The sequence below is a fragment of the Dama dama genome, chromosome 23, assembly GCF_033118175.1.
Source record: "Dama dama isolate Ldn47 chromosome 23, ASM3311817v1, whole genome shotgun sequence".
Classification (NCBI taxonomy): Eukaryota; Metazoa; Chordata; class Mammalia; order Artiodactyla; family Cervidae; genus Dama; species Dama dama.
In genome coordinates, this window is record NC_083703.1 from 53305822 (window position 1) to 53333392 (window position 27571).

The 27571-nt window shown below is 47.4% G+C and overlaps 1 protein-coding gene across 1 annotated transcript in view; it reads right to left on the reverse strand.

Annotated features, from left to right (window-relative positions):
* Positions 1-27242, reverse strand: part of STK35 (serine/threonine kinase 35) — a 42949-nt gene extending 15707 nt beyond the window's left edge. Inside the window, exons 1-3 of the mRNA XM_061126759.1 lie at positions 26683-27242; positions 25488-26088; positions 13462-14211 (exon numbers count right to left, since the gene is read on the reverse strand). Of these exons, the coding sequence (XP_060982742.1) occupies positions 13499-14211; positions 25488-26088; positions 26683-26988 (1620 nt within the window). The 5' untranslated portion in view covers positions 26989-27242 and the 3' untranslated portion in view covers positions 13462-13498. The remainder of the gene's footprint in view (positions 1-13461; positions 14212-25487; positions 26089-26682) is intronic.
* Between the last annotated feature and the right edge of the window lie 329 nt (positions 27243-27571).

Here is a 27571-nt window from a genome sequence, read left to right on the forward strand (position 1 = left end):
CTCCACAGATCCCCAGTGTTCTGTCTTTGCTCACACTCCTGTTCAGAAGACTTTGTCTGCTCTCCTTTCTCCAAGGGCCATATGAAGTCACACATCCTACTGCTGCCACTTCTTCTTCAACAAAAAGCCAGCACATGGTCCTCTGAGTTCCTGGGAGCACTGAGACGCCACTGTGTTGCCAGATCTTTGGAAGCCCGATGGAAAGAGGCATGGATGCCCGAGCTGTAGCCTGGAGCTGGCGGGCACTAGCCATGTGCCCTGGGGGAGCAGGGTGGACACAGTTCCTAGGGAAGCCACCCATGTGAGGATTTAACAAGACAGTAAATGGGGAGGGGATGAATCTGGCAAACAGCCTGTGCTCAGTAAGTTTAGGTGAGAGGAGGCGCTCCCTGGTACCTCCCCCACCACGCCTGACAGATGATAAAGGTTCCAGGCTGCAGCAGGCCTGATGCTATATAGAAACAAACACAGTGCATACAAGACCACCAGCAAGCTGCAAAATCTCTTCTTAAACATTTGCTAAACAAGTGCAAAAAAGGACCCAGGCTCTCTTGGATTCCAGAAAGAAGATCTGTGGAAGGCAGGTGGGGCCATTCTCCACCCCAAGGCCTATACAGAGTTCAAACCAAGGTGTGACAGGACGGCCGAAGGGCTGAACTTAAGGGAAGGGCTACCCCTCTGCTTCTGGTATTTGCGCTTAGGACCTTCTCTCCTCACCTCCTTCCTCAGTATTCCTTTCCTTAACCCTCAATACAAAGTATTTCCCAATTTACAAATCAGGTGGCTCTCAAAATCAATTTCACAGCCAACAATCATGATTCCGATGTGTAACTGTTTAAAAAAAAACAAAAGTGATGCCAGAGCTAGAAAGATGCTCTTTGTCAGAACAACCTGCCTACCCAGGGGACAGACACTGGACAAGTTTTCACCTCTAAAAAGCAAAAGTAAATACAAAAACAAAATGCAATGTTCTTCAGACATAATTACAGCAGAGTGAAAATGCAAATAAAGACCCAGAAGAGCCAGACCCATCAGTCAACTAATCAGAAGCTGATTACAAAGAGGAAGAACACAATACAGCAAGACTCAGCCATCAAATAAAGGCTGTGAAGGTGGCCCTGGGTCTATGGAGGTCACCTTGAGCCCAAGAAGCTATTTCATTTTCAGTGTTTTTTTTGGTGGGGGGTGGAGAGGGAGACAAGAATCTGCATACATTCTGAGATACTTCTCTGTTACTCTATTATGCATGCCAAGAGCTGGTATGAGAGAACAGCAGAACTCAACAGCTGTGGAGTACCTACTGTATGCCCAGCACCCCTAGGCTAGTTTTACATGAACTTTTCAATTTACTCCTCCTGAAAAACCTATGGGCAAGTGCTGGCAACCTCACTTTTTAAGTGAGGACTCCCAGGCTCAGATATCTAATTTTTATCTCCACGGCCCATGCCAGGCACACAGCAGGTGCTTAATACATGCGTGTGGAACAAGTAAGTGAAATTTCCTAGTCTGGTTCGAAGCTGTGTCTATCTAAGATACCACTCAAGAGACAGAAGCCCGTCTCCAATCCCATCACTTCTCCCTTTCCTGTGCCTGCTGGCTCTCAACTTCCCCTTCCTCTTCTAAGAGTGACCTTCTGTCCCACCACAGTGGCCTCACAGGATCTGTTATTCCCCTGAAGGACTCTCGCTCACTGTTACTAAGGCGTTAGAAGCCCATTTTCCCAGGGTCTGGGAAGCCTGAGAAGTTGTTACTTTCTTCCCCCCAGCCCACAGAAGGCCACAGGGCCTCACCTCAGTCTCAAGACACACACACAAGGAAGAAACTATGCAAGACTCTGGAGTCCCCCTCCTAGGACCACACCCGACGTGGAGCTTGGAACAGGCCGGGGCTGAGGCAGGAGGGGAAGAGGGCTGGGCCGAGGGGTCCTTTCATACTACTAGTTTTCCGGATGAGGCATCCAGGACCCCCTGTGTGTGACCTGTCCAAAGCCCCATGCTAGTCAGTATATTACATGGAGCCCGGATTAGAACCCGGCGGCCCCTCCTAGGTCTCAGGCCTTCATCCAAACTTCCTGCAGGGCCATGGCAGCGGCGGGCAGGCGGGCGGGCGGGGAGGAGCAGCGAGGTGTCACAGCATAGATTCTGGATCTGTTAAGTAGAAAACTTCTTACCCCCAACATTCTCAGTTCCTTCCACTGAACTCTACCCCGGCCGTGCAGAATGAGGCTGCGGATTCTGAAGACACACCTGGGTCTGCCTATGCTGTTACTACTGTAGCAGCATTTCATCTCATCTCAATAAAATTCTAAGAGTAGGTGGGAAACTGGAGTTCTGGGGACTGCTGTCTTCCTGCTATAGGACTTCCAAAACACTGGGCTGGATTGACGTGCTTCCGAGGGCTCTCTGTGATACACCAAGCCCCGAGATGCTCAGGGTAGGGGGAGGGAGGATGACCTCTGGATCACGTCAGTGGTGACATCTGGACTTCAGGTTAGGCAACTGGCCTAAACTCCCAAGCAATTTTTTTTTTTTTTTTTTTTTGCGGGGGGAAGGTGAAAGTCACCCTGTTGTTTGGTCTTGGGTGTGGTATATTCACACTCATTTCTGCTGTCCCATGCAAACCGACGATTCCATCCAAACATTCATCACATCCAAGCCTGCAATCTGGTTACTAACAACAAATGAGTCTTTGGTTGTGACTTCCAGCTCTCCTTACGTCTGGTACAAGGCTGGGCTGGACTGGAAAGGCCAAGCATTCTGCCAAGATCTGACAGCCCTCCCCTCTTTCTGCCCATGCCTTAGCTCTGCCCTAGACTGGAACTCTCCGGGAGGACATGTCTTAGACATGTCTGAAAAAAGCAGAAAGGAAAAACACAAAAGGGTGCTGTACACGATATTTAAGAGCTTCCTTTTTGCAAATCAATGGAAGTAAACACAGAATGAGTCAACTGGCTCACATCATCTGTGACTTCCACTGGAACAGAAGGTTAATACCCAAATCCAACATGATATACCATATACCCTGCCTGTTTTCCACTACTTCTCCAGGCCCAGTTCTCAGAATGACGAAAAGTCAAGGTTATCTACCATTCATAAGATTACCTGCCCAGGCCCCACATCTGGCTCCTGTGTGCAGTCTGGGAAAACAGAAGCATTTTCATCTTCCTCATTATGCCCTAAGGTGTGCCTGGGTGGCTCTAATCCATTCCTCCTGAGTCCCCAGACATCACTTTCTTTTACAAAGAAACAAAATGCAGAATTCTGACCTGTGTACGATGCAGGCTGAGTTATAGCTTTCCCCTGGCACCTCTAACTGAAAGCGAAATTCCTTTAAAGTTAGGAAATTCATTGCAGTATTTTATGGTATTGATTTATTTTAAACTCAGCTGGCAGTTTTAAGGCCTGCCATGCCTCTGAATCCTAGAAATGCTGGAGGAGGTCTCCATTTCCTTTGATTCTGTAAAATCACAGAAGACTCACTAGTGGAAATGAAAAGAGGGGCTGAGAGCTTATATGTTACTGCCCTAATTTATCAAGACAAACCTTGGGCATTCTCTCCAGGCCCTGGTCTCAAATGCCCCTCCAGTTGGGGATTTCACTACAACAGTCCTCTCTCCCCTCACCAGCCAAGTTCCTATACTCAACAAGGCCACCGTATGCCAGGGCGAGTTTCAGACAAACCCTGAGATGTGATCACCTCTCTTACCACCTGGCTTACAAAGTGCCCCTAAACCTACCTTCAAGAACCAGCCCAAAGCACCACCTTCTCCAGCAAGCTTTCCCTCCATTCTCTGCAGGCTTCCTCTATTTCTCCCCAGCCATGCCTACTACAATTAAGTGTTCTCAAGTCCGTGGCTAACTTGGGAGTCTTTGAGGATAACACTGGGGTTTGCGCTATCAAGACCATTGCTAGGCAATGGTCTGCCATAAGAGGGCTCTTGCTCACCAATCTGACTTGGCCTCAGAATCACTCAACACAGGGCTGCAGACAGCTGTATCAACAACAGGGACGAAATCATGGAAGCCCTCCACTCTGGTCAGTAAATGAGCTGGAAGATGGGTCAGGGAGAAACCCAGCAACCCCTGCCACTTAGCTTTAGATCCTCATCAACCTTTAGCTAAGCTCACTTAGAATGGGCTCCCTCCAGGCTCCGGGGATCAGAGACAACAGGCTGCCTGTGAGTCACGTCAGAGCCTTTCCTTGTCCTGGTGTGTAGATTGCCCCATCAGCACCCCCGTGGTGCCAGTGCTTTCCTGCTGCCCCCACCTGGGGCGCGCTTTGGGTCCCCTGCTTTCCAATTTTTAACCTCTGTCTGCTTGTGTGGCTTCTGCCTACCGCTGCCTGGCCCCTGGTCATATGGGCGCCTCACCATCCCAGTCTTGCCTCGCCTGCCCGTGTCTGAGGCTGTGTCAGTGTGACGTACGAGGAATCAACACGGAGGTGATCTCACCTGAAGGAGAAGGTGGCCCTGCTGCAGAGTGCTGTGCCAAGACTGTCAGACTACGAAGGACGCCCACGGGCAGCACTGACATTAATACCTGGGGGACTCTCGCGTGGTGCTAACAGGAGGGGGACCCAGCATCTGCCTCAAAATATAAACGCATTAAAGCTGCTTTTAAAGAGGCTCTAGGAGGCAGGATCGAACAGTGGAATTTCCAATCAGGTTTCAAATCCTGACTCTCAGAACTGTAGTGAATTCTCAGCTTCCTCATCTGCAGAATGATGGCAAAGAACAGAAGAGTTGCCCAGATGATGTGATAAATGAGATACTGTACGTAAAGTGCTTAATTCAGGGCTGGAGATAAAAGGATGGGGCCTCTGCCCTGAACAAGTCAGAAGGTCCCTGAAAAACAGGTTTTATAATCAGGAGCTGCTATTGCTGGGGGAGTATCTGTGTCCCGGGGGTAAGAGGAAATGGGAGTTGAAAGGACCTCAACCATCAGGAGCTTGGCTCACAGCTGGAGGATTATAAGAGCTATTTTGATTTGCCCAAAGAGATGCTGCCTAGCCTAGGAGGAGCCAAGGATGCCAGGGAGGAGGAGAATGTGAGCAACAACAGCCCTGGGGCAGGCCTGTCCCCTCATGGATGCTTTGATGTCCTGCAGAGCTTCCAGGGACAGATTATCCTTGGGGGCAACCAATCCCGTTATGTAACAGACAGCTCAGCTTCCTCATGCTGATACAGCAGGAGCAACAGACAGAGAGGGCAACAGTGGGGGCAAAAGCTGGCACCCAGGGAGCAGCCTGGCCTTACTACTACCAGTCTTCCCCAACTGACACCCCCAGGAAACACCAGTAGACAGACCCAGAAGCAAGGGACAGCCTGCACACTGCATACTGGCGGTACCTGGAGCTACCGGGTCTTCAGTGAACACCGAGCTTTGCGTTCCTGGGGAAAAGAAGCAAACCCAACACCCCTCTGCCCTCACAGCTCTGCAAAGTCTGGTGAGACAGGGCAGAACAAGGCTGGGGCCTCCACTGATAGACAGGGACGCAGAAGCTCAGCGGTTCTAGTTCTGCTTGGATCTAAGGTTAACAGTCACTGTCTAAATACCCTTGCCTCCATCTCTCTACTTTAACTAAAGCTTCCATTCTTTCCGAGGACCTAATCATCTACTTCAACTTCCCGGTGGCTCAGATGGTAACGCGTCTGCCTACAATTCGAGAGACCCGGGTTCGATCCCTGGGTCGGGAAGATCCCCTGGAGAAGGAAATGGCAACCCACTCCAGTATTCTTGCCTGCAGAATCCCATGGATGGAGGAGCGTGGTAGGCTACAGTCCATGGGGTCGCAAAGAGTCGGTCACGACTGAGCGACTTCACTTTCTCTTTCAATCATCTACTTCAGGGTGAGGTTGGCACTTTCCTCTTCTATTCCTCCCATCTTCTCTCGGGGCTGTTCAAGATTCTCCCAGACACTAGAAGGGATGAGCCTCTGGGGTATGAGAATCCAACTTCTGACCTTGGTCTCTTCAGTGGCTGCACTGACGTGGAGAAACCTTCCTTGCTCACTGTCCTCTGGGCTGCCCAGCTGTTTACCAGCACACTCCAAACCTTCTCAGAGTAGAAGAAACCACCTCCCAACTGGAAACTGACTAAGTGCCAGGCACCTCAGGACCAGGTTACTCATCTCCGGATGTGTGGTGCTGGGGAGGCAGGAGTGCAATCTACATGATGCTCAGTTTCTTGAATTTTGAAAACATTTGAGATTTATACACAATTCCATGAGGCAATACACATTGGCTAAAGCTATGGATTTAGACCTAGGTTCAAATCTAGGCGGAGAAGGAAATGGCAACCCACTCCAGTATTCTTGCCAGGAAAATCCCATGGACTGAGGATCCTGGTAGGCTACAGTCCACGGGGTCGCAAAGAGTCGGACATGACTGAGTGACTTCACTTCACTTCAAATCTAGGCTTTGACCTTTACAAGCTCTGTGGGCTTCAGGAAGTTACTTGAAAAGAAGTAAATGAAATAATGGTCATAAAGCACCCAGCCCAGGGATGGTCATTAATTATCATCATCTTTGGCACTGTTACCCTCCATCAGAGCCTGAGCCTTCTAGACTCAGGAAGCGATGCTCTGAGTGGAGGTCTCACACCCCCAGAAGCTAAGTCTCGTCCACGGTCTCCTCCTGCCTCTTCCCACAGTGAGGGCAGTCCTGCGAGAGAAAGGCCTGTCAATTCCTGGGTTAGCTCTGATGGCTGGGTCAGGAAGTTGCTCTCGGGTGCAGTGTGGACACTAATCTAGTCTTGGGTTCTCAACCACGCACTTAAAAGCTTTTAAAAGCTTACAGCCCCACTCCTACCCTCGGACTCTGTTTTGAAGACTCTGTCATTTAAAATAAACCACGTTAAATACCACCCCCCCATTTTAAAGTATTTAGTCTTATTTTTGATGAACTTGATACCTATAAGGTGACACAATTTGGGTTTAATTACAGCCAAGAGGAAGCAAATAATCTGAATGGGTTTCTACAGCTTCAGTGTAAGCACGTGCCTGTGAGATGAGCAGAAAAAGCTTTTGAATCTCCAGCTAAGGGGCTCAACTAGAGCGCCGTGTTAAAAAACCTCAAATTCATAAAACAGAAACGAAACCTGAAGCCCAGGTCAAGCGGCCAACTGGATACCCAGCATGGTAGCCCAGAGCCACATCTTAGGACTCCAGGCCAGTGAAAAATCCATCATTTATTATTTCAACATTACTCTTCTCAGGTGGCACTAGTGGTAAAGAACCCACCTGCCAATACCCGAGATGTCAGAGACCCAGGTTCAATCACCGGGTGGGGAAGATCCCCTGGAGGAGGAAATGGGCAATCCGTCCCAGTATTCTTGCCTGGAGAATCCCATGGACAGAGGAGCCTGGCGGACTATAGTCCACGGGGTTACAAAGAGTAGGACATGACTGAAAAGACTTAGGATGCGCACACATTACTTCAAGAAATGAGGCTCAATTTCTTTCTGTTCTGGAGCAGCTACCAAGATAGCATATGGTACAGAGAACATTTTCTATGACCCCCTCCGATCTACCAACATCTGAGTTCCTTCTTCAGGCCTGAACTGCCCACTCCACATTACATCATTCAAGGCTCTGGCTTCAAAAGGCCCTAGTAACTGAGGTCTGTGTATCAGACAGCAAACGGCCGTGAATGCAGAGTCCCTTATCCCTCAACATGCTCCCTGGCAACATGTGGGCGGTAGCACCTGGGACATTAGTTTGGCTGGCTTCCTGCTTTGGGTAAGGCTTTTGGCTGGCTGGTAAGGACCATTAGGAATTATTAAATATCTTCAAAAAGTGACAAATAAGGGAGTAGTAGGACCCATCATTGAATAACCTTTAAAAATTTTTTTTAAAAAATTAAAAAATAGATATATTTTTCTGGAACAAGCTATTGGACAGAGTGGCCTTGACTACAGCTTTGCTTCAAAAAAGAAAGCTATTTATTTGGTAATCCTCAGAAGCAAGGCAACTAAAGACCACTGTCTTCAGAGACAAGACAAGGCTTCCACCTCAAGCCCAAGTGTGTATCTAAAACTCTACCGTTTAGTATTTCATTTAGACAGTTTATACAAGGCACTTTCACAGCCTCTTGCAATTCCCCCAACAGCCTCACTCAGATAAATATGATTTCACAGACAATAAAACCCACAGAGGTAAAATGACTTGCCTGAGGTCACACAGCCTAAAAAGCACCAATGGGACTCAATTCTAGACAGTCCACGAGGCAACACTCCTCTAAGAGGAATCCCGTGTTTCCAACCCAAAGTACATTTCCATTCAAGGTTTGCAAAAAACTAAAACCATTTAGCCCCAATTCAAACATTACTCTGAAATCTACAGTCCTAGATGGCTGAGGCATTCTTTCATCATGCTGATACTGGGGACAACTGGGTTTCCTTTATGCAGCTAGAATGTGATCCATGACCCCAGGTTTGGTAAGAAAGCTGGCCAGCAATCAGGTCACACAAGTTCTGCCCATTCATTTGGGACTTTGAATAATTCCTTCTAGGTCCCTCCTACTTCTCAGCTCCCCATCATGGTAACAGGAAGAGGCACCAAAATGTGGTCTGCTGCTTGGCAATACACAAAGACAAAACTTTTCAGTTCTCTGTCTTTTTCACTTTCATTCTCCTATAAATGTATGGTGAAGTTTTCCAGAAGTTATGTGATGAGTGATGTAGCACCAGGGTACACAGTGGAAGCAAATGAGAATTCAGCTGACTATCAAAGCAGACGTTGATTTGCAAAAATATAAAACAATGCCACCCTACTGACTAAACATGGGCTTTCCCCAGTGGCTCAGTGATAAAGAATCTGCCTGCAATGCAGGAGATGCGGGTTCGATCCCTGGGTTGGGAAGATCCTCTGAAGAAAGAAATGGCAACCCACTCCAGTATTCTCGCCTGGAAAATCCCATGAACAGAGGAGCCTGGTGGGCTACAGTCCACAGGGTCACCAAAGTTGGACAGAATATAGCAACTGAACAACTCACTAAATATGTTTTTGGAAAGTTTTCATAAATTATGATAGCAGGTAGCTAAATTATTCATTTGAAAGAAACATTTAAAACATCCTTGACCATCTCCACATTTGTACCTCTAGACCATTCTCTCCCCTGAACTTCAGACTCCTCCACCTGCCTACTCAACTTCTGTACTTGGTTTATGAACAGGCATTCCAAACATTCAGATGACCAAGACCTAAATTCCTCCAGTCAAACCTGTTCTTCCCCATCTCATTTGATCCTCTCTATCCTTCCAATGGTTTACAAAGCCAAGAAATTGGAGTCATCCTTAATTCCTTTCTCTCACATCTTTTGTTCAATCTAGCATGAAATCCTATCGGTTGACTTCAAAATTCACCCCAAATCCAATCATTATCTTCCCTGCTCCACTGTTCAAAGCCATCTTTATCTCTCACCTGGGTTATCAGAGTAACCTCCCATCATATCCCCTCACTTGCCCCCTCCAGTTTACTTTTAGCACAGTAGTTACAGTGATTCTTTCAAAAGATCAGATATCACACAGCTGAAAACACATCAATGACCTTTCATCTTACTGAAGATAAAAGGCCTCTTCTGTTGTTCAGTTGTTGAGTCGTGTCTGAGTCTTTGTGACCCCACAGACTGCAACAAACCAGGCTTCCCTGTCCTGGAGCTTGCTCAAACTCATATCCATTGAGTCAGTGATGCCATCCAACCATTTCATCCTGTTGTCCACTTCTCTTCTTGCCTTCAATCTTTCCCAGCATCAAGGTCTTTTCTAATGATTCGGCTCTTTGCATCAGGTGGCCAAAGAATTGAAGCTTCAGCATCAATCCTTCCAGTGAATATTCACGGTTGATTTGTTTAGGATTGACTGGTTTGATCTCCTTGCAGTCCAAGGACTCTCAGTTGACTCCTAATTACCTCTCTAGCTTCTTTTCCTATACTCACCTCCCTGTTCACTCTGTCTAGCCTTCAAGCTGTTATAATGGTTACTGCCTCTGAGATTTTCTTCCTCCAGAAATCCCAGTGCCTCACTCCCTCAACTCCTTCTAACATTTGATCAAAAGTCGCTGTCTTTAAGGAGACCCACCCCAATCTCTTCTACTTGGAAGTACACCCCCATCCCTCACCTCTCTGCATTCTAATTTCCCTTATCCTGGTCTATACCACCTCCACCCCCACCCTGCCCTGCCAACCCATAGCTAACAGTTATGTTTGTTCATCTCTCCAGGAAATATAAATTCTACAGTTGCAAGAATTTGTTGGTTTTGTTCACTAATGTATCTTTTGTGTCTGAAATAGTCCCTGGCAAATAGTTTCTTAATAAACATGAATGAATATATGGAACTAGTTTCTCCATCTATATATAAAGCTTGATTGGCAGAAAAGGGAGTTTGGACTCCACAGATCTTCCCAGCCCAAGTCTCTGATTCTCTAACCAGCCAGATACTCATTTACACCACAAGTGATTTGAACCTTTGGCACAACAAGGTTCAGCTCCTGGTCACAAAGACTTGGGCCCTGGACCCGGCCCAAATTCTAAGTGTTCAGCTAGAACAGAGCAGTTCAGGCACAACTGACCAACCACTGCTCTCATTAGCTGTCAGAGTCCGGGACATTTGGCCGTAACTATGTTCCCCATCTTTTCTCAAGTTCACTTATTTCTCCTACCTGAAACAACACTCTCATTCAGCTTTAACTCTGCCCTGCGACACGGCACAGATCTCAAGGCGGGGGGGGGGGGGGGTCCAAAGGGGAGCCACAATTTCAACTAGTTAGGACAACCCCGTAACCCTAACCCAAATCCAGGTCCCTCTTCCAATGATGACGTTCTTCGTACCCCAGGGCAAACTTGAATTCTAAGAGGTTTTTGCAAAGTGGAAAAGATGAGATGGGAATTGCCAGCATGAAATACAATTAAAATACTGTCCAGCCAACTCTTTTTAGGCTTGAACATGGTACGACCCCAAACCGAGCTTTAAGAATGCTATTCTCCTCCTGGGGAGTAGGACAGAGTGGCCTGGCACTTGGAAGATAATAAATGCTTGTGGGATGGAAGAATTAAACCTGGAGTGACTCATTTGAGAAGCTCACTGACTCAGCATTAACCAAGTCCAACCAGAAATGTAAGGGTGACAAAGGGAAAGAAGGGACTAAGAACCCACCCAGGTAAGGGAGAGTTCTGTGTCCCAGGTGCCGAGGCTCCTTGCTCATGACCACAGGGATCGGCTTCTACCTATCAGCTCCTCTCAAGGCTTCAGCAAAATCTAAGACTAGCTTATTTTCAGCTTGCCATCTTGATACTAAGAAAAAACAAGCTGGGGAGGAGGGGGCATGAGTAAGATACTGCTGTTGCTGTTTAGTCGCTAAGTAGTGTCTGACACTTTTTGCAACCCCCCATGGACTGTAACCCACCAGGCTCTTCTGTCCATGGGCTTTCCCAGGCAGGAATACTGGAGTGGGTTGCCATTTCCTTCTCCAAGGGGATCTTCCCGACCCAGGGTTCAAACCTGCATCTCCTGCATTGGCAGGTGGGCTCTGTACCGCTGAGACACCAAGGAGGCCCCTATCCTTAAATTAGTAGGATCTTGGGTAAATGACTTAACCTTTTGCAGGGCTGCAAGGATGAAACAAAATGGTACATGTGAAAATACCTAGCATTCAAGGTGATCAATGTCCTTTTCTTTTCCCTTTAAGGAAAATAAATCAAATCTGACCAATACAGTAGCCAGCAAGTGTATCAATCTCCCTGTATCTTATTATTTCCACAATGGCCAGCTGCCTTGCTAATTGTGCCCCAAAGATCCAGGGCATTTCTCTATCCTCAGTGCTATCCATTTAGGTTCAACATCTTCTTACTAGTATGAATCAAACAACTGGTCCAACTGGTCCTCTAAACTCCAGTTCAAATCAGCATGCACTTGCTGAAGTTCTTAATGCACTGTTCTGCTCCAGCTTAGAGATGGCTCCCAAATGCCTACTAAGTCAAGGTCAGATTCCAGGGTCCCATATTTCATCTTATTTCTAACCTTTTTTCCTTTGCTCACATCTCAGACTCCGGTCCAGCTGCACTACCACTGTGTTCCTGGTATACACTTTCATACGCTTTTAACTCAGCTCCATTCATGGTCTTGCAGGTCGCTGTCCTCCTCAACTACTACCTGTCTTCATCTTTCACTACCCCAAACTGCTACGCTGCCTCTGGCTTCAGCTCCCTTGCAGAGACTAGGCCTTTTACCCGAATGCTCCCCTCTGCTTCCAGTTCCCTACTCTTGTCTCTGGGCACCATTCTCTGGAAGGTCAATTTCCTTACATTGTAAAGCAACTATGACAAATAATGATTTAATGATTCTCTCCTTGACTAAGCTGCAGAAGTCCCAAGGATGGCACATGTTTCTGATTTTGCTTATCATTCTTCCAAAGCCTAACACAGTACTTGACAAATTAAAGTCTGCCACCAATCTGTTAAATAAGCAAAGATTTCTCTATAAGAATTCACTCACCCACTGTTTATAGTATCTAAAATGGAGAAACCATTTGCTCTCTGAAGTGGGAGAATAATTACATTATGGCACCTATAATGGAATATCAATTACCTTCCAGTAGTCATGTATGGATGTGAGAGCTGGACTAAAAGAAAGCTGAGTGCTAAAGGATTGATGCTTTTGAACTGTGGTATTGAAGAAGACTCTTGAGAGTCCCTTAGATTGCAAGGATATCAAACCAGTCAATCCTAAAGGAAATCAGTCCTGAATATTCATTGGAAGGACTGAAGCTGAAGCTCCAATACTTTGGCCACCTGATATGAAGAACTGACTCACTGGAAAAGACCCTGACGCTGGGAAAGACTGACGGCAGGAGAAGAGGATGAGATGGTTGGATGGCATAACTGATTAGATGGACATGAGTTTGCGCAAGCTCCGGGATTTGGTGATGGATAGGGAAGCCTGGTGTGCTGCAGTCCATGGGGTTGCAAAGAGTCAGACACGACTGACTGAACTGAACTGATGCTTTCAAGGTATGATATGGGTAAATGTTCAGGTTAGAACTGAATGGAAGAACAGGAAACAAAACCTAAAACAGCATGATCTAAACTGCGCAGAATTGGATATGTATACAGGAAGGATACATATTGGGGACAGTGTTTATTCTGAAAAAATTTGTCTGTACTTTTGCACATTTTCTACAGTAAGCATTTATTGAGAAAAAGTGTTTCTAAAAATCTTAAAAGAGACTCAGTTCAAATGCAGTGTCCACTCAAAACTTCTCTAGACTTTCTAATTCTTACTCAAATAATGCCATGCCTCCTCATCAAGACTTGGGAGGAATCTGTGGTAACGAGCACTTTATTTCTCTTCCACCCTGCATATCCCCCCAACTCCATTCCCCATCTCCCCTCCCATCCTCCGGGGCCAACTCTGAGGAATCCAGCAGTCCAGGAAGAGTACATGCAGAGCAAAAAGAGGTACACTCACCTAGTTGAAAAACACCCAAGATGCTTTGCCCTGAATTTTAAGCAGCACATGTGACCTGGTCCATTCTGGTTTCAAGTTCAAAGGCATCAGGCCGGTCCTGTGGGTTAGCAGCTAACATATCTTTCAAGAGCTGCTTGATCCCCTCAGACATGGAAGTCCTGCGTTTCTGGGGGATGTGCAACTCCATCTTTGGGTTTTCTAGCAGCGCCTCACCAACAGGGACGATCTCAGTCCCCTGTTTGATATAGGTCCCCAGGAGCTCCTTCTTGGTCTCAGAGTCAATGAAAGTGATTCTTTCTATCATTGCCCAGATGATAATACCCAGGGCAAAGATGTCAGCCTTGGCTGTGTAGTGTCCCTCCCAGACTTCAGGGGCCATGTAGAAGTCTGAGCCACAGGCTGAGGACAGCCAGTATTTATTCACATTCACATTTTTGTTGTCTGGATTGCCCTCTTTACCTCGGGGGGCCAGACCAGCACAGACCTTGCTTAGTCCAAAGTCTGCCACCTTGAGGATGGGGGTGCCAGACCGCTCTGTGATGAGGATGTTGTCTGGCTTTAGGTCCCTGTGCACGATGTGGTTTTTGTGCAGGAAGGCAATGGCGCTTGTGAGCTGCAGCATGAAGCTCTTGTTGGTGGCTGGGTCCGGCCTCCGGGATAGGACATACTGATTCAGGTCTCCACCTTCACAGAACTCCATGACAAACCAGAGATAGCAGGGTTCCTCAGCATAACCCAGGATCCTTTCTCCTAAATCAAGGGAAGACCAGAAAGAGCCTGAGTGAGATGGATGCAGTCACACCACTTACAGACTACAGAGATGTGGCACATGAGAGTAGGAATCACAGTGCTGACAACTGCTCCGATCTAAGAGGACCAGCAAAACTGGCACGGAGCTAACTACACAAGAAGACCCAACTCTACTCACACAGGGGAGTCAAGGGATAACATGGAAGGGAACCCTGGCTTACTGCTGGTTAGCCAGGAGGAGTTCACCCTGCCCAGTTTCCACTTCTGCTTCTTTGCCTGTCAATGGCCATGTGTGAGACAGAGTACCAATACAGGCACCTGACATTCATTTAACACTTACCAGCACCATAGGAGGAAAAAAACAGCCCCATCTAATGAAATGAACCCAAGGCTCATGGAGACTTAAGAGTTCACAGACTCAAATCTATGACTGCAGAGCCACTGTGTTTCATTATACTATGTCCAAATAGGTAGCATACCTCCCAGGGCTGCTGCTGCGACAAGTGAAAACACGTGGGAAGACTGTCAAATGTCTGTCACCCCAAGCAAGGCCAAAGACCTTCCCTCCATCCCTCCCTGCTTTGTACAGGATTCTCGTCATCGACGTATCTAGAATGGCACTACAATTTTATTTCAGACATCTTTCACTCAGTGTGTTTCTGGTAGCCCCCCACACGCCAAGCACCAGTTAAGATACGTGATAGGCCCATCTCTATGAAGTTTAGTTTGAAGAAGAGAACAGGTATTTAAAACAGCAAGCATCCTAAGTTGTGCATCGGCATCAAGGTCAAATTTTATGAACAGTGAAGAGTGGGCAGGAGTCACCAGATCTAAAAAAGTCTAAAGGAGCAGGACTTGAGTGACCGACAGGCAGTAAATCAGCAGGGAACAGCCAGAAGAGAACTCTAGGCTGAGATGGGATGGATAACGAAGCCCAGGAACAAAAGGACCAGAGAGGTGTAAATAGGAAGTCTGAAGTGTATATAAGATATAATCAAGTTGTGTGCTTGAAATTCTAGCTCTGCCTTCTCCAGAAAGTCTTCCTTTTGAAACACAGAAACTCCAGGAAAGCTGGTGACTGGCACCCAAACAAATCCTAATATCCTTTATAAAGCAATAAAAGTTTACTGGAACCTTAGCAAGAAGCTATCTGATGACTGCAAGCACCCAAATAGCTTGGGCCTAAGTAGGCAGGTGTCTCATTCTCCTGATGAGGAGGCTGGGCCTGCCATGGGTGGTCACATGGCTCTTTCATGACAAGTCCTCTGACCCCTCACACGGTGTCTTCATTCTACCAAAACTGAAGGCTGCACCCCGTCAACAAGTCTCTGCCAGATGGTTCCTTTTACCATTTACTTTATTACAAGGAGAACAGGTGATTCAGATGAGACTCCATTAAGCCCCCAAATCACCAAGGCATGCAGTCTACAAAAAGCCAGTGGTTTGGGAGTTCTAGGTTGATGCAAGATGATGACTAGATGGACAAAGCAAAAGCTTTAGGTTTTTGACCATCATCTGACCGCATTGCCCCTGTAATTATATAATTTGTTTATATTGCTCACAATCACAAGCAATACAGGTAGAACCAGTTTAGGGCAGATGGGATTTTTTTTTTTTAAAAAAACCAGTTGTTTCCCATCTCCTAATCCTCTTTCTAGGTCATCAGCTCTAGCGGGTTGAGGCTCTATCTAAAAAGACTGCAAAATAAAGCTATGATCTGAGCCCCAATCAATCTAGACTCCAGAGTAAAGATCCATAAAAAGGAGACCACGAAATGTTTGCTGATGGTAGAGCCAGAAAGGAAACTATTAAAAAGCCATCAGATTCCTTCAGCAAAGGCCACATCAGAAAACAGTGAGACTTCTGGTGGGGTAACAGAGGGTGGGGATGATTATTTTATATACAAAGTTGGTAACTATGGCAACTGAAGTAAAAAGAAAACAACTCTGCAAAAATGACTATATAACTGTTAAGTTCAGGTTATGAGAATCCAGGGAAAGAAAAAAAAAACAACAGTGAAAAAGTGCCCTCAGTCAGTGAGTGGGTGGGTGGGTGGGTGGGTAGAAACACCCAAGACTGAGGGACTTGTTCTGGAGAATAGCTAAGGTCAGGAGACACCTAAGGAGGGGGCTGTCTGTTAAGATGACAGTGCTGGACGGGAAGCAGACTCATCATCAGTGAGCATGACGGAATGGAAAGTGGGGGACACAGCGACTTGTCCCAGGGACAAAAAGCACTTCTCTGCACAAGCAAGGGCCTTGGGCTTATTTTATGAGAAGCTGCAGCATGTGTTTTCATGCAGGAATCCCAGCTGCCCACAAAAAATAGGAGGCATGTCAGAATTCTGGTCCTCTCCTTCAAGGCAGATTGCCTCCCTGAGCCTCTTTTCAGAGACCTCACATCACAGCAAGATGGAGGGAGGGCAGAGGATGCACTGGGTGCATTTCTGTCAGGAAGCCAGCAGCCGAAGAGTAATAGAGGGCCGGAAGTCAGGTCCAGGTTTAGACCCCAACTCTGCTCCCTGGTTTACTGGGTGACTTTGAGACCGAGTATGATGGGAGGTTAGCTAGAACGTGGGTTGAGTCCCTGAACCGCTCAGCCTCCATCTTCTCATCCATTAGATGAGAAGGACACACCACATATTCCTGAGGTAAGTCACAGTCAACAGAGTATAAGGTGCTTTGGGGGAATCACATCCTCGCCATCTCCTACACCATCATTCCCAGCAGACCTCAGCCAAGGCCCAGCAAGTCACTGATTTCAGTACTCCCAAGTGCTGGAGGCCAGAGAATTCACCTCACATGTCAGGCAAGGATGAAACAGAAACCAGAGAATGAAGTGGGTGATTACATCACATTTCCCAGGCTGTAACAGCTAAAACTCATATTCTACCTAGAGCAGGCCACTTTCACGGGCATTTCATTATCTTCTCCAAGTCCAGAAGCCAGAAGACCACAAGATAAACTTTGTACTTCAGAACATAACCTGTGCCAGAGTTCACAGGGGATATAATTTAAAAAAAAAAAAAGAAAAATCAAGCAGGTGTCTCGCATCTCATTACTCATAGGCATAAGTAGTATTCAAGTCGTCCAACAAAATGGGCTCTATTGGGAAACTTGAGGCCAGCAGACTCGGCATAAGGATAAATCAATATGAACTATGGAAAGGCAGGCACTTCCTGGAAAGGGACACAAAATACGCAGAATTTTATAAGCCTGTCTCCAAGCATCCTCCAGAAATTAGACTTTTTTAAAATTGAAATATAGTTGATTTACAATGTGTGCCAATCTCTGCTCTATAGCAAAGTGACTCAGTTATACACATTCTTTTAATATTCCTTTCCATTATAGTTTATCACAGGATACTGAATATAATTCCCTGTTCTATACAGTAGGGACTTGTTTATCAATCCTATATATAATAATTTATTTGCACCTGCTATGCTCTAGTATAAGTGCATGGGCATACTAGAGCACACACTGCTTGTCAGACACCAGAGATGTGATAAGTAGCAGTTTCCGCCCTTATGAAGGCATCTAGTCCCTAGAAACAGAATGACTGCAGCTATGTGAATAAAGGATAGGAGGCAGTTCTACCTGAGAGTAGGGAAAGGTGGTCAGGATAAGAAATAGACAGGCTGAGAGTAAGTGGCTCATGCATTGTGTCTCCCAGGGTGATGGGAATGAGCGCACACAGCCCAGGGGGCTGCATACTTGCAGCGAGGGACTCACGTAATCTGGGGGTAATCACAGAAGAGATGTGGTAGGAGACGGGGAGAAATGAGGCTGGAGATGGTCTGGAGTCAGGTCAAAAGAAATGGCGTCTGGTAGACAAAGAATGTGAACTCTAAGAAACGGCAAGTGACTAAAAGTTCTTGAAGTATTTTAGAAACATAAGCTGCTTATTGAAATTAAGATGTCACTAAGGTTAAGTAAGCCATACCACTTAGGTAAGATATCCAAGCTGACAACACTGTGGCTTGCCACTAAGCGCTGATTTCAGAGATGTCAACATGTGGAAGAACACATCTGAGAACCAGGTTCCCTCTGGAGGCAGGAGTTAGAAATGAAGACAGACTAGGGGCCAAGAGACGCATCAGAAGAAGCGAGAGCAAGGGATGAGGCAAGAAGGGGATGGGAAAAGGTCTTGGAGATTTAGAATCAACAGAACTTAGCAATGTATCATGTGTCTGTCACATGTGATAGGAAGAAAGAAGCCAATCCTCTCCTCACTCCAAACTCGCATCTACTCACAGGACCCTTTCACAAGTGAGGAAACGGAGGCTACAGTCTCACAGAGGCAGACCTCAGAGTCTCCACAGCCTGCGTTTCTAACTGTGATGCTTTCCTGCCGCCTCTTGCTGCCAGCAGCAGAAGTTAACACCTGGATGTTCCATTTCCCACTCGGACGCAGCTCCTTAAGTACTCTTACGTATGCCCCCAAGGAGTTTAATATTCATCAAGGCCAATCACACAACATGCTGATGCATTTTTCATAAAGGATTAATTATGATTTTGATAAGTATGCTGAGATAATTCAGCAATATTTATCACAAGTCTTCAAAATGCTCAATGTGACATAAAAATCCCATTCCAGGAATTTATTCTAAGAGAAGAGAACCAAAAAGACAAAACAAAAATCTACCAGCATCGAAAAAGCACACCAAGCAAACATGCAGAGCTATCTCCACACAGCACAGTAAAAGTGAGGAGGCAGAACGGCTGCCCACGAGTAGGCAACGGTTAGTAATGGCATTGCCAACTTAGTTGAACGCTTAGAGGGTCATGCTTTACTTCAACAAAATTTACTTAGCCAAAAGAGAAAAGTCATGTAACACATCATAAGCATAGTTAATGTGAAATAGGAAATAAGGTACACAATTTTTAAGTTACGTTCAAAAAATATTATAAAGGAAGCCAGAATTGAGGTTTGAAAATTTGTTATGACCACAGCCATCCCTATTTTGGATTAAATAAAAAATTTAATATATAACTTTTAACTGAAGAAGTGGCTCAGAAGATCAGTCCCAAGAAGATGCCGAAGGTGAGGACCACCCAGCACGTTCTCCCCAGATGAGCTCATAGACCGAGCACTGGTTCCGGTCTCAATGACCTTGAGCTGTGTCACTATAAAGAGGCTGGGTCCAGTGTCAACACCACAGGCTGCGTTCAATTCAAAGTACTTCATTAATCAAATGTCACTGTGCGCTAGAGAACAGACCCCTCCGAGTGGCTGCCAGAGTAAGATACAGTGTCCAACAGAGGCCGAGAGGCCGATGTTGAAGTCTCTGGCCCAGTGGCCCTCCTGGGGTCAAGATCACCCACTCCGACACTTTCATGGCTATGTCACCGTAGGCCAACTTCTAAAAAAGACCCCATGAATGGTTCATTTCTCTTAAACTGGGGAGAGACACATATCCCTATAGGCTGGTATAAGGCTTAATTGTGACTCACAAAGCATCTTGCACAGTGCCTGGACACCAGAGCAGGTAACTATCCGACATTAATCATGTTAATGTGTCATAAAGCAGGATGGTCATAAAGCAGCAGGTCAAGAACTGGAAAGAACATCTGGATATAAACCTAGACCCTGACCCTACACCGCTACAAGTTACTACTGGTACGACAAGTTGCTCAAGTAACGCTACAACACTATAAGTTACTCAACTTGACGGATCCTGATTTTCTTGTGTGTAAAGCTAGGTAACAGAAACTCTAACCTAAAGTGGAGAGGATTAAATGAGAGGATGAACCATGAAAATCTAAGGTTCGTTATTAGGACTTGGAACATTCCAAGGATCTTGTTAAACATGCAGATCCCACTGGCCAGGCAGACAAGCCAGTAACCCAGGGCAGTCCTGGTTGTTTCTCTCTCCATGTGCAATGGGCCTTCCCAGGCTGACTTCTGATTTGCCCTTTTATAGCTGATCCTTCCCCCCTCTCAATTTAGTCCACAGTCCTGCCAGCTGTCCCCCTAGAGCGCCTCTCACAGGCTGCAGTCAAGTATCACCAGCTGTGCTGTGCCTGTCTATCTCCTCCCTTAGACTGGGCACCACGGTGGAACAAGGCCAAGTCTCTGGGCTCCTGCGATGTACCTCACACACACTGAGTGGGTGATCAATAACTGGGTGAAATGAATCAAGATGAGAGCTGTTAGCTGAAAAGGCGTAAAACAGAGAAATAACAAAATGTTCTAGTACAGGGCCTGCAGAATATGTAGATTAAGACAAGTAAGCATCCAGAATTTGTGAGTCTGAAAGGAGGGCCACTGGTTAAATACCACTGAAAGCCAAGTTCAAGTTGAAAATAAACTGATGTTCTATTGGGACCCTAAGCTCTCCCTGACAGTTTATTTATGCCATAAAAAGCCCCACCTAACACGATCCCAATTAATCAAAGCTCTCAAGTAAGGGCTGCTTCTATCTCCTGGGGCTGGTATCTAAAACCCCCACTGCACACAGAAGGAAAGAAGTCTCCCGATAGCAAGAGAAAATAAAAGTCTGCGTGGCTGTCCCAAGACAATCAAGAGAACAGAAAGGAAGCAGAGGGTCCCTGGCAGTTAAAGCATAGGGGAGGCACCAGCAGAAGTCAGCAGTGCCACAAGTACTGGTTAATACATAATCTAAAATATATAGCAATCATTAGTTTTTGAGTAAAGTATCATTACGCCCATTTAACAACCAAGAGAAATAGGAGAGCTCAGACATAAGCCACCCATCTCAAAGTGCAGCACAGCTTTGTGAAGGAAAGCAGACTCAATCCAGAACGCCAGGGCTTTGAGCCTGACTTGGCTATCTGCTTAGCTGCTTTGTATCTGGCAATTTCACTAACCTCAGTGCCTCAACTGTTCTACCCGTAAAACAGGGATAATTATAGTATACACTTCAAAAGGTAGTTATGAGGACTAAATCAGTTAATCAATATAAAGCCTTCAGAACAGCTCAGGGCACACAGCAATCAGTGAGGTTTAGCATTTTGTTGAACAGGGTGAAACTGGGACTAACAACTTCTGACAAAACCAATGTTCTACTGTATCCCATTTATTTCCAGGGCCCCTAATGCCGCCTTTTTATCTGTGTCAGGGTAGCCAAAGACTACCAGTCAGCTCTCTGCCTCCACCTGAGGGGTTCTCTACACTCTGAGGCCCCAAAGTTGCAGTAGAGAATTCAGAGTTGCTTTCTAGGGGCCTGGAAGGGGAGAACCCAGCTCTGAACCCAAGGTTTCCCTGGGTTCTCAGCGGCTGAGAGGAGTCTGCAGGCCGACAGCACATGCACTTAAATCCTGGGCCCTCCCCACAAGGGCTGCCCCTCAGCTTACTGAGGTCCACCTCCTTCCCCTGCTTCCTCAGGCCTCTCTGCTCCCAGAGGGAACCTCTCCTATTTTCCAGGAAACCCACCACTTGTGACCTTTCACCCTTAAGGATAAGATCTTATGGGGAAGTCTTCTGTAGGCCTCCTCGAAGTAACTTTGCATAGCTTCTTCTAGAACAACATGTGGCTCACAGTCATCACTAGGCATCAGTGTGCAGACAAGACTGCCTCCCAGGGGCCAAGATTCCCACCCACCTGAAGACCCTCAAGGTATCTTGAGTACAATAAACATCAAATAATCGGTCAAACAGAACAAGTTTTACCAAGCTGGGATGAGCTAGATTCCTAGCTTTTCCAAACATCTAATTATTCAGTTTTATGAACCTTGAGGGTTTGTCCTGGATTTTCTTTTTGGTCCTTTTTGTTGCTATTTCTTAGAAGGATCAGTGTGTACCTTAAAGAGAGCATCAGAATTTCTGAGCTTGACAGTGAGCTCAGGCTTGCCTGACATCTTTTAAGTGGCAGTAACCTTGAATTTAGTTTTAGGTGCAAAAGACAGGGTGCTTTGGCAATGAAAACAAGGGGATAATAAGCAAACTGAAAACTCCTTTTTAATAAAAAGTTCTTAAAAGTTTAGACAAAGCCACCAACCCATCAACCAAGTAATTTATAAGACTGTTAATTTGTTTTTTTTTTAAAAAAAAGCCCGACAGGCTGGTTTGAATACTACCACTAACTCACTTGGGGTAAGTCCTGTCCCTTTTCCGGGCTTCAATTTCCTCCCCTGTGAAACAGAAGGCCAGATGAGACGTCTGACTGTCAAACTGACTGTCACTACTGTCTGTCAAACTTCTGTTCTCTATATAATGCTCTGGGTAGGACCTTTTGGTCTATGTTCAGAAAGGAAGCAAGGACATAAAACACAGAAGTCTACCAAAGTTGGACAAGATGAAGAACTGTATTAAGAAGTCCTCTACCCCTTCTCTGACACTGGTTTATTCATACATAACTTTTTAAAACTATAGAAACATTCTTCGGGTAGAGTTGACACTGAAGTGGGGCTTCGGGACAGGGACGAACCATTCTCTATTCGGCCGAATTATGAAATAAAATGCACTTTCTCTCTACCTATCCGTGTGTTATCAGGTTCCCTTCTTTTAAAGCCCACCTTCCCTGCTAACTCCAGGTTCTCATTCTTGCTAATCTGCACAACACAGTACAAAGCTGTTGTTAATGAGCCAACCTGCCTTTTTCTCCTGTGACCCTGATTAGCATTTGAGTTTTCTACAGCTTCTCAAACTTTTCAAATTAAGTTCCCTTGGGACTAAGAGTTGTGCTTTTTTTCTTCTCTGCAAATACCACTATAGGACCTCAGTAAGTTTGTGGGTTTGGTTCATTGAGACTTTAAGGAAGATTAACACTTTTTAGTCTGTTATTTATTCTAAATTACAGGAGACTAGTCAAGAGGTGACCACAAAGGACATTCTGTTTACAGACAAAGCTGAACCAGATTATCTGCAAACTGAAAGAATCTGCCCTGGGGTATATCAGGACTGCTAAATTTTGGAAGTTGAAATCAGGGAAAGTTAATTTGGGGTAATCTGGATACTTATTGTTCTCCACTTTAATACTGACAGTAAAAAACAAGCTTATTAACTGCTTGTTAAATTAACACTCTGAGCATCAGACTATAAGCAGAGGCCTTTACTGTTCTTTCCCTGGGCCCAGAACATTAACTGACCCATAGCAGAGGCTCATATATTTAAGACTTCAAATAACTGAAAGGGATGTATTAAGTATGTGGCCTAAAAGCAAAGTATTTCATTTCTTTTAGGTCTCAGTTTTAGTCACAAAGGGAGGAAGAAGATATCACTGTTTCTGTCAACTTGGCGCTGCAGACAACACAGGAAACAGAAAGTGTTCCACGGTCAAGTTTGGGAAACTGGGTCGGTCAAGTTTGGGAAACTGGTACAGGAACTTTGCGAATCTTGAAGGGGAGGACACTGGAAGGCTCACAACGTAGCCTGAATTTATTGAAGCAGCGACTCATCTGGAGCACTTGTGGACATTCCCAGGCTGCACAGCAACCCTAAGACAGAGGAACCCTCACCCTAGGAATAAAGGACTGCTCCCCACAGGTTTGAAATGACTTGTCCCCCGTTTCATGCAGTCAGCTTAGACAAGCCATGTCTAAAAGCAAATCTAAACCCTAAAGCCCATGCTAGGCTGCCACTGTTTACTGTGGAGTTGACAAAGTCTACAAGTGAGGACAAAACAGTACATGTAGGGAGACAAAGCCAAGACTTCCAACCTGGGTTGAAGGTTCAAGACTGACATAGATGAGCTGAGGGTGAAGGGGACCCTTTGGCAAAGCAAACTGCTACATCTCAAGGAGTGGTGTAAGATGAAGTCCAGACCATTCATTACCCACAGAGAAGATAGTCTCAGAGTGAACTGAAGAGCTTATAGAATACAGAGAAACTGGAAGAATCTCCTGGAAAGTCTTTTCAAAACAAGTATATTCAGCGTGGAGAGAGGGTGGCCTTTTCAAGACAGATGGGGCAGAAATGGGCATAAAAGTAGAAGCCTATTTTGAAAAAGAAACCCAGGTAACATTGAGCATGTTCTCAATCCGCTATTAAACTGATCTGAAGTAGGCCAAGGAGTTCTCTGGAGATGGGCCTGCAGAATTTTAAGATCAGGCAAAAGCTCCAAACAAAATGCACTAGCTGACCTCACCCCCACCCCAGATCCTACCCATTATTACTAAGGTCAGATCTAGTCCATCTTCAGGGGAGAAGAGTACATGTTACCCCTCTTAAAAGGATTGAGACCTTGAATCAAGACAAATCTGGGACCACATCCCTTAAGCTATGAAAAATTGTAAAGAAAACAGGAGGACAACCCTACTTCACTTACAAGCTGATTAACCTTCATCAACTTACCTTCAAGTTCATTTCTAATCCTTAGTTTCTCTGTTTATAGAAAGAAGAGAGGATTTACTTTTAAAGTTATTACCTCCAGTCACTGTAAGAGATCTAGGGCAGAGCTGGGGCTCAGATTAGCAAGCTCTCCCCTGAGAACACTTCTCAGGGCTTCCTAGCCCACTGGCTAGGAACAGACCCAGGGCTACTTGTAGTCCGAACAAGACACGTGAGCACTCAGGATGCACACACCCCCCTAACTGCAGTTAAAACCCCCAAACCAGGACTTGCCCTCCCTAGGACTGCAATACCCCTTCGCCTCACTGAGCCCTACCTTCTCTAGAAATAAAAACCACTTACAAGTCAGCCTCAGAAAGTTAAGAACGTGTAAGACAAGAGGAAAAAGATATTCGATGTTGTTGTGTGACAGTTCTGGTCCACCTGTGGGGTTATTATGCTGCAGGTCCCAAGAGGACCTAGCCTAAAAACCGCCAGTTAGCTTGAGTGCCCTGGGAAGAAGAGCTGGGGGTCTCAGAGGAAAAAGACGAACCAGAATCTGCAGGGTGGAGCCCGATGGTGCGGGGATTTTTGGAACCAGACAAGGAGTGGGTGTGGGTGGGTCCAGCTGAGTTTTTTTCTTTTTGTTTGCTTTGGGAGGGAAAGAGAAGGGTCCCAAGCCTGTGAGGGGGCTCGGTAGTTCTTCCACTAACTCTGAACCCAACCCCCTCCACTTCCAAATACGACTTTCAAAGTGCTAGACGTTTCCTAATAATGGCTCGCACTTAAGGAGCACTACTACCACAATGGTTAGCACTTAATGAGCCCTTGTTATGAAAATACCAGCTAACATTAGGGCTGGAAACTGATTCCGGTTCAGGAGAGGGGAGGGCGGACTTTTTGCCTGGCGCAGAAAGGAGGGTGTGTCGGGTCCTGGGTGACAGGACTGGGACCAGGTTCTAGGGGTCCAGGGGTCAGTCTGGGTCTGGCCACCAGACTCTTGGGCCCAGGCGCGGCGTAGCCAGGGCGGCCCTCGGCGCTCCTACCTTTGAGCGAGGTCTCCACCAGGCGCAGGTAAAGCTGCGAGCTCTTGTTGCCGTGGCTCATGCGCTGGGCGAGCCCGTTGCGCTGCAGGACGCACTCTTCAAACTGCACAACATTCTGGTGGCGCCGTTTGAGGCTGGTCAGGGCCCAGAATTCGGCCAGCGCCAGCTCCACGTTCTCGGGGGCGTCGCAGCGTATCTTCTTGACCGCCACCCGGGCCCCGCTGCGCCCGGCCACTGCCTCGTACACCACGCCGTAGCTGCCGCGCCCGATCTCCGCCAACAGGCTGTAGCGCGGCCGCGCCGACCCGCCGCCGCCCTCAGGCCGCCGCCGCGCCAGGTAGGCCTCGCCCGGGGCCTCGGCCGCCACCGGATCCATGGCCTGGGCCGCCGCCGCCGGCCTCAGCTTCGCGCTGAGCGCCCGCGGCACTGGGCTTCGCCTTTTCCGCTCGGGGCTTTGTGTACCTCTGCGAGCGCCGTCCTCCTCCCCCGTTTCCATGGCTGCGGGCGGCGGGGGGAGCAGCAACGGCGCTGCCCGGGACCCCCCTGCCTCATCCCTCCGTCCGGCCCCGGGACGCGGAAGAGCGGGACCTTGGATTGTGACCTGCGGGCGAAAAAATCGGTTAAACGACCAGGCCGAGGCGGGGAGGCCTGGAGCATAGGCCTCAGGGCGTCCCACCTCCTCCTCCTCTGGCCGTTGCGGCCCCTTTAAGACGGAAGCCACGGCTGCAGAGCGAACGGGGGAGGGGAGGGGAAAGCGGGAAAGACGAAACCACGGGGCACTGGCTCAGAGGGGAGAGCCGGAAAAGAGAGCAGAAAGTACCCGCCTTTTCAGTTAATTTATCGTGTAGTAGTACGAAAAACAAGGACCCGCAGTTTTCACGACTGATGAAAATCGCCTTCAGAAGCAATTCGGACTGTGGAAATCTTTTACCGCCGCCTGGCTCCCTTTGGGATGCCCCTCCCCGCGTCCCGCCCTGCGTTCTCCCGGGTGTAAACAGTCCATTGAATTAAGCCCGAGCAGAGCCCCGCGGACCGATCCAAGTCCCGCCGGACTGCGGGTGGGAGGGGTTGGCTTAAGAGTTCGGCGTCCTTGAGCGCGCCCAACCTGGGGCCCAACTGCCCTCACAGACGCCCAAGGCGGCCGGCGTAGTTTCATCTTCGGTGCTAGCTTTTACGCCGCGGACAGCGCGCTTACCTGGCCGGTGCCCTTCCACTTCCGGGCAGCGCGTTTCCCTCCTAAGGCCCCCGGCTGGGGATGGTCCGCCCCTGGACAGGGCTGCCTGGGGTACGGAGCCGCGCGGGAGGCCGCGGCCCGGGTCAGGCGTGCGACGGCGCCTGCTACTGTACGAGTGACGGTAGCAGTGCTCTCGGGGTACAGCTGGGCGTCCGGGCTCCCGCGGCTCTCCACGTGTTCGCGCCAGCTGAGCCCTTTACGTAACCTTTTTATATAAGCCGCACGTCCGGCCCTCAGTCGGGCCAGCGGAGGCTCCTGGTGGCCCATCCCCCGGAAGGCCGGCTGAGTGCTGCGCCGCCGGGGTCCTGCCAGGGTCGGCGGAGCAGCCGCAGCCCGGCGCACCCACGCGGGGCGGGGGCCCAATCACAGGCGAGAACACCCAACCAACAAAAAATAGGCGCCAAATTCCCGCGATTCGGCTGTGGTCTCTGGTCTCCGCAGCCGCTTGTGCACCGCAACCTCCTCTCTTCTTCGCCCGCGCTGCGAGAAGCGCTGCACGCAGTAGGCCCTAATAAATACTGATTGGTCGATTGGATTGGTCGGTTTAATTGATTCATGGGTCTTGCCTGGGAACCGCCCGGACTGGGCTGGACTCCATACCCTGTCTCCTATGAAACCTGTTGATCTTGGGCAGACCATTGCCTCCATTTGGAGCCTCAGTTTCCTCTTCTGCAAAATGGGTAGACTGGGCCTTATCTCCCAGGATTGATAGCCCCAAATTAAATAAGTATATTTTATATACAATGGTAATATGTAAATAGAAAGTGGCTAATTGGATGCAGGGCTGAGAGCGCTGAATGTAAGCTCCTTTTAGGCAGGAATTTTAAAATATCTTGTTCACTCGTGGTGC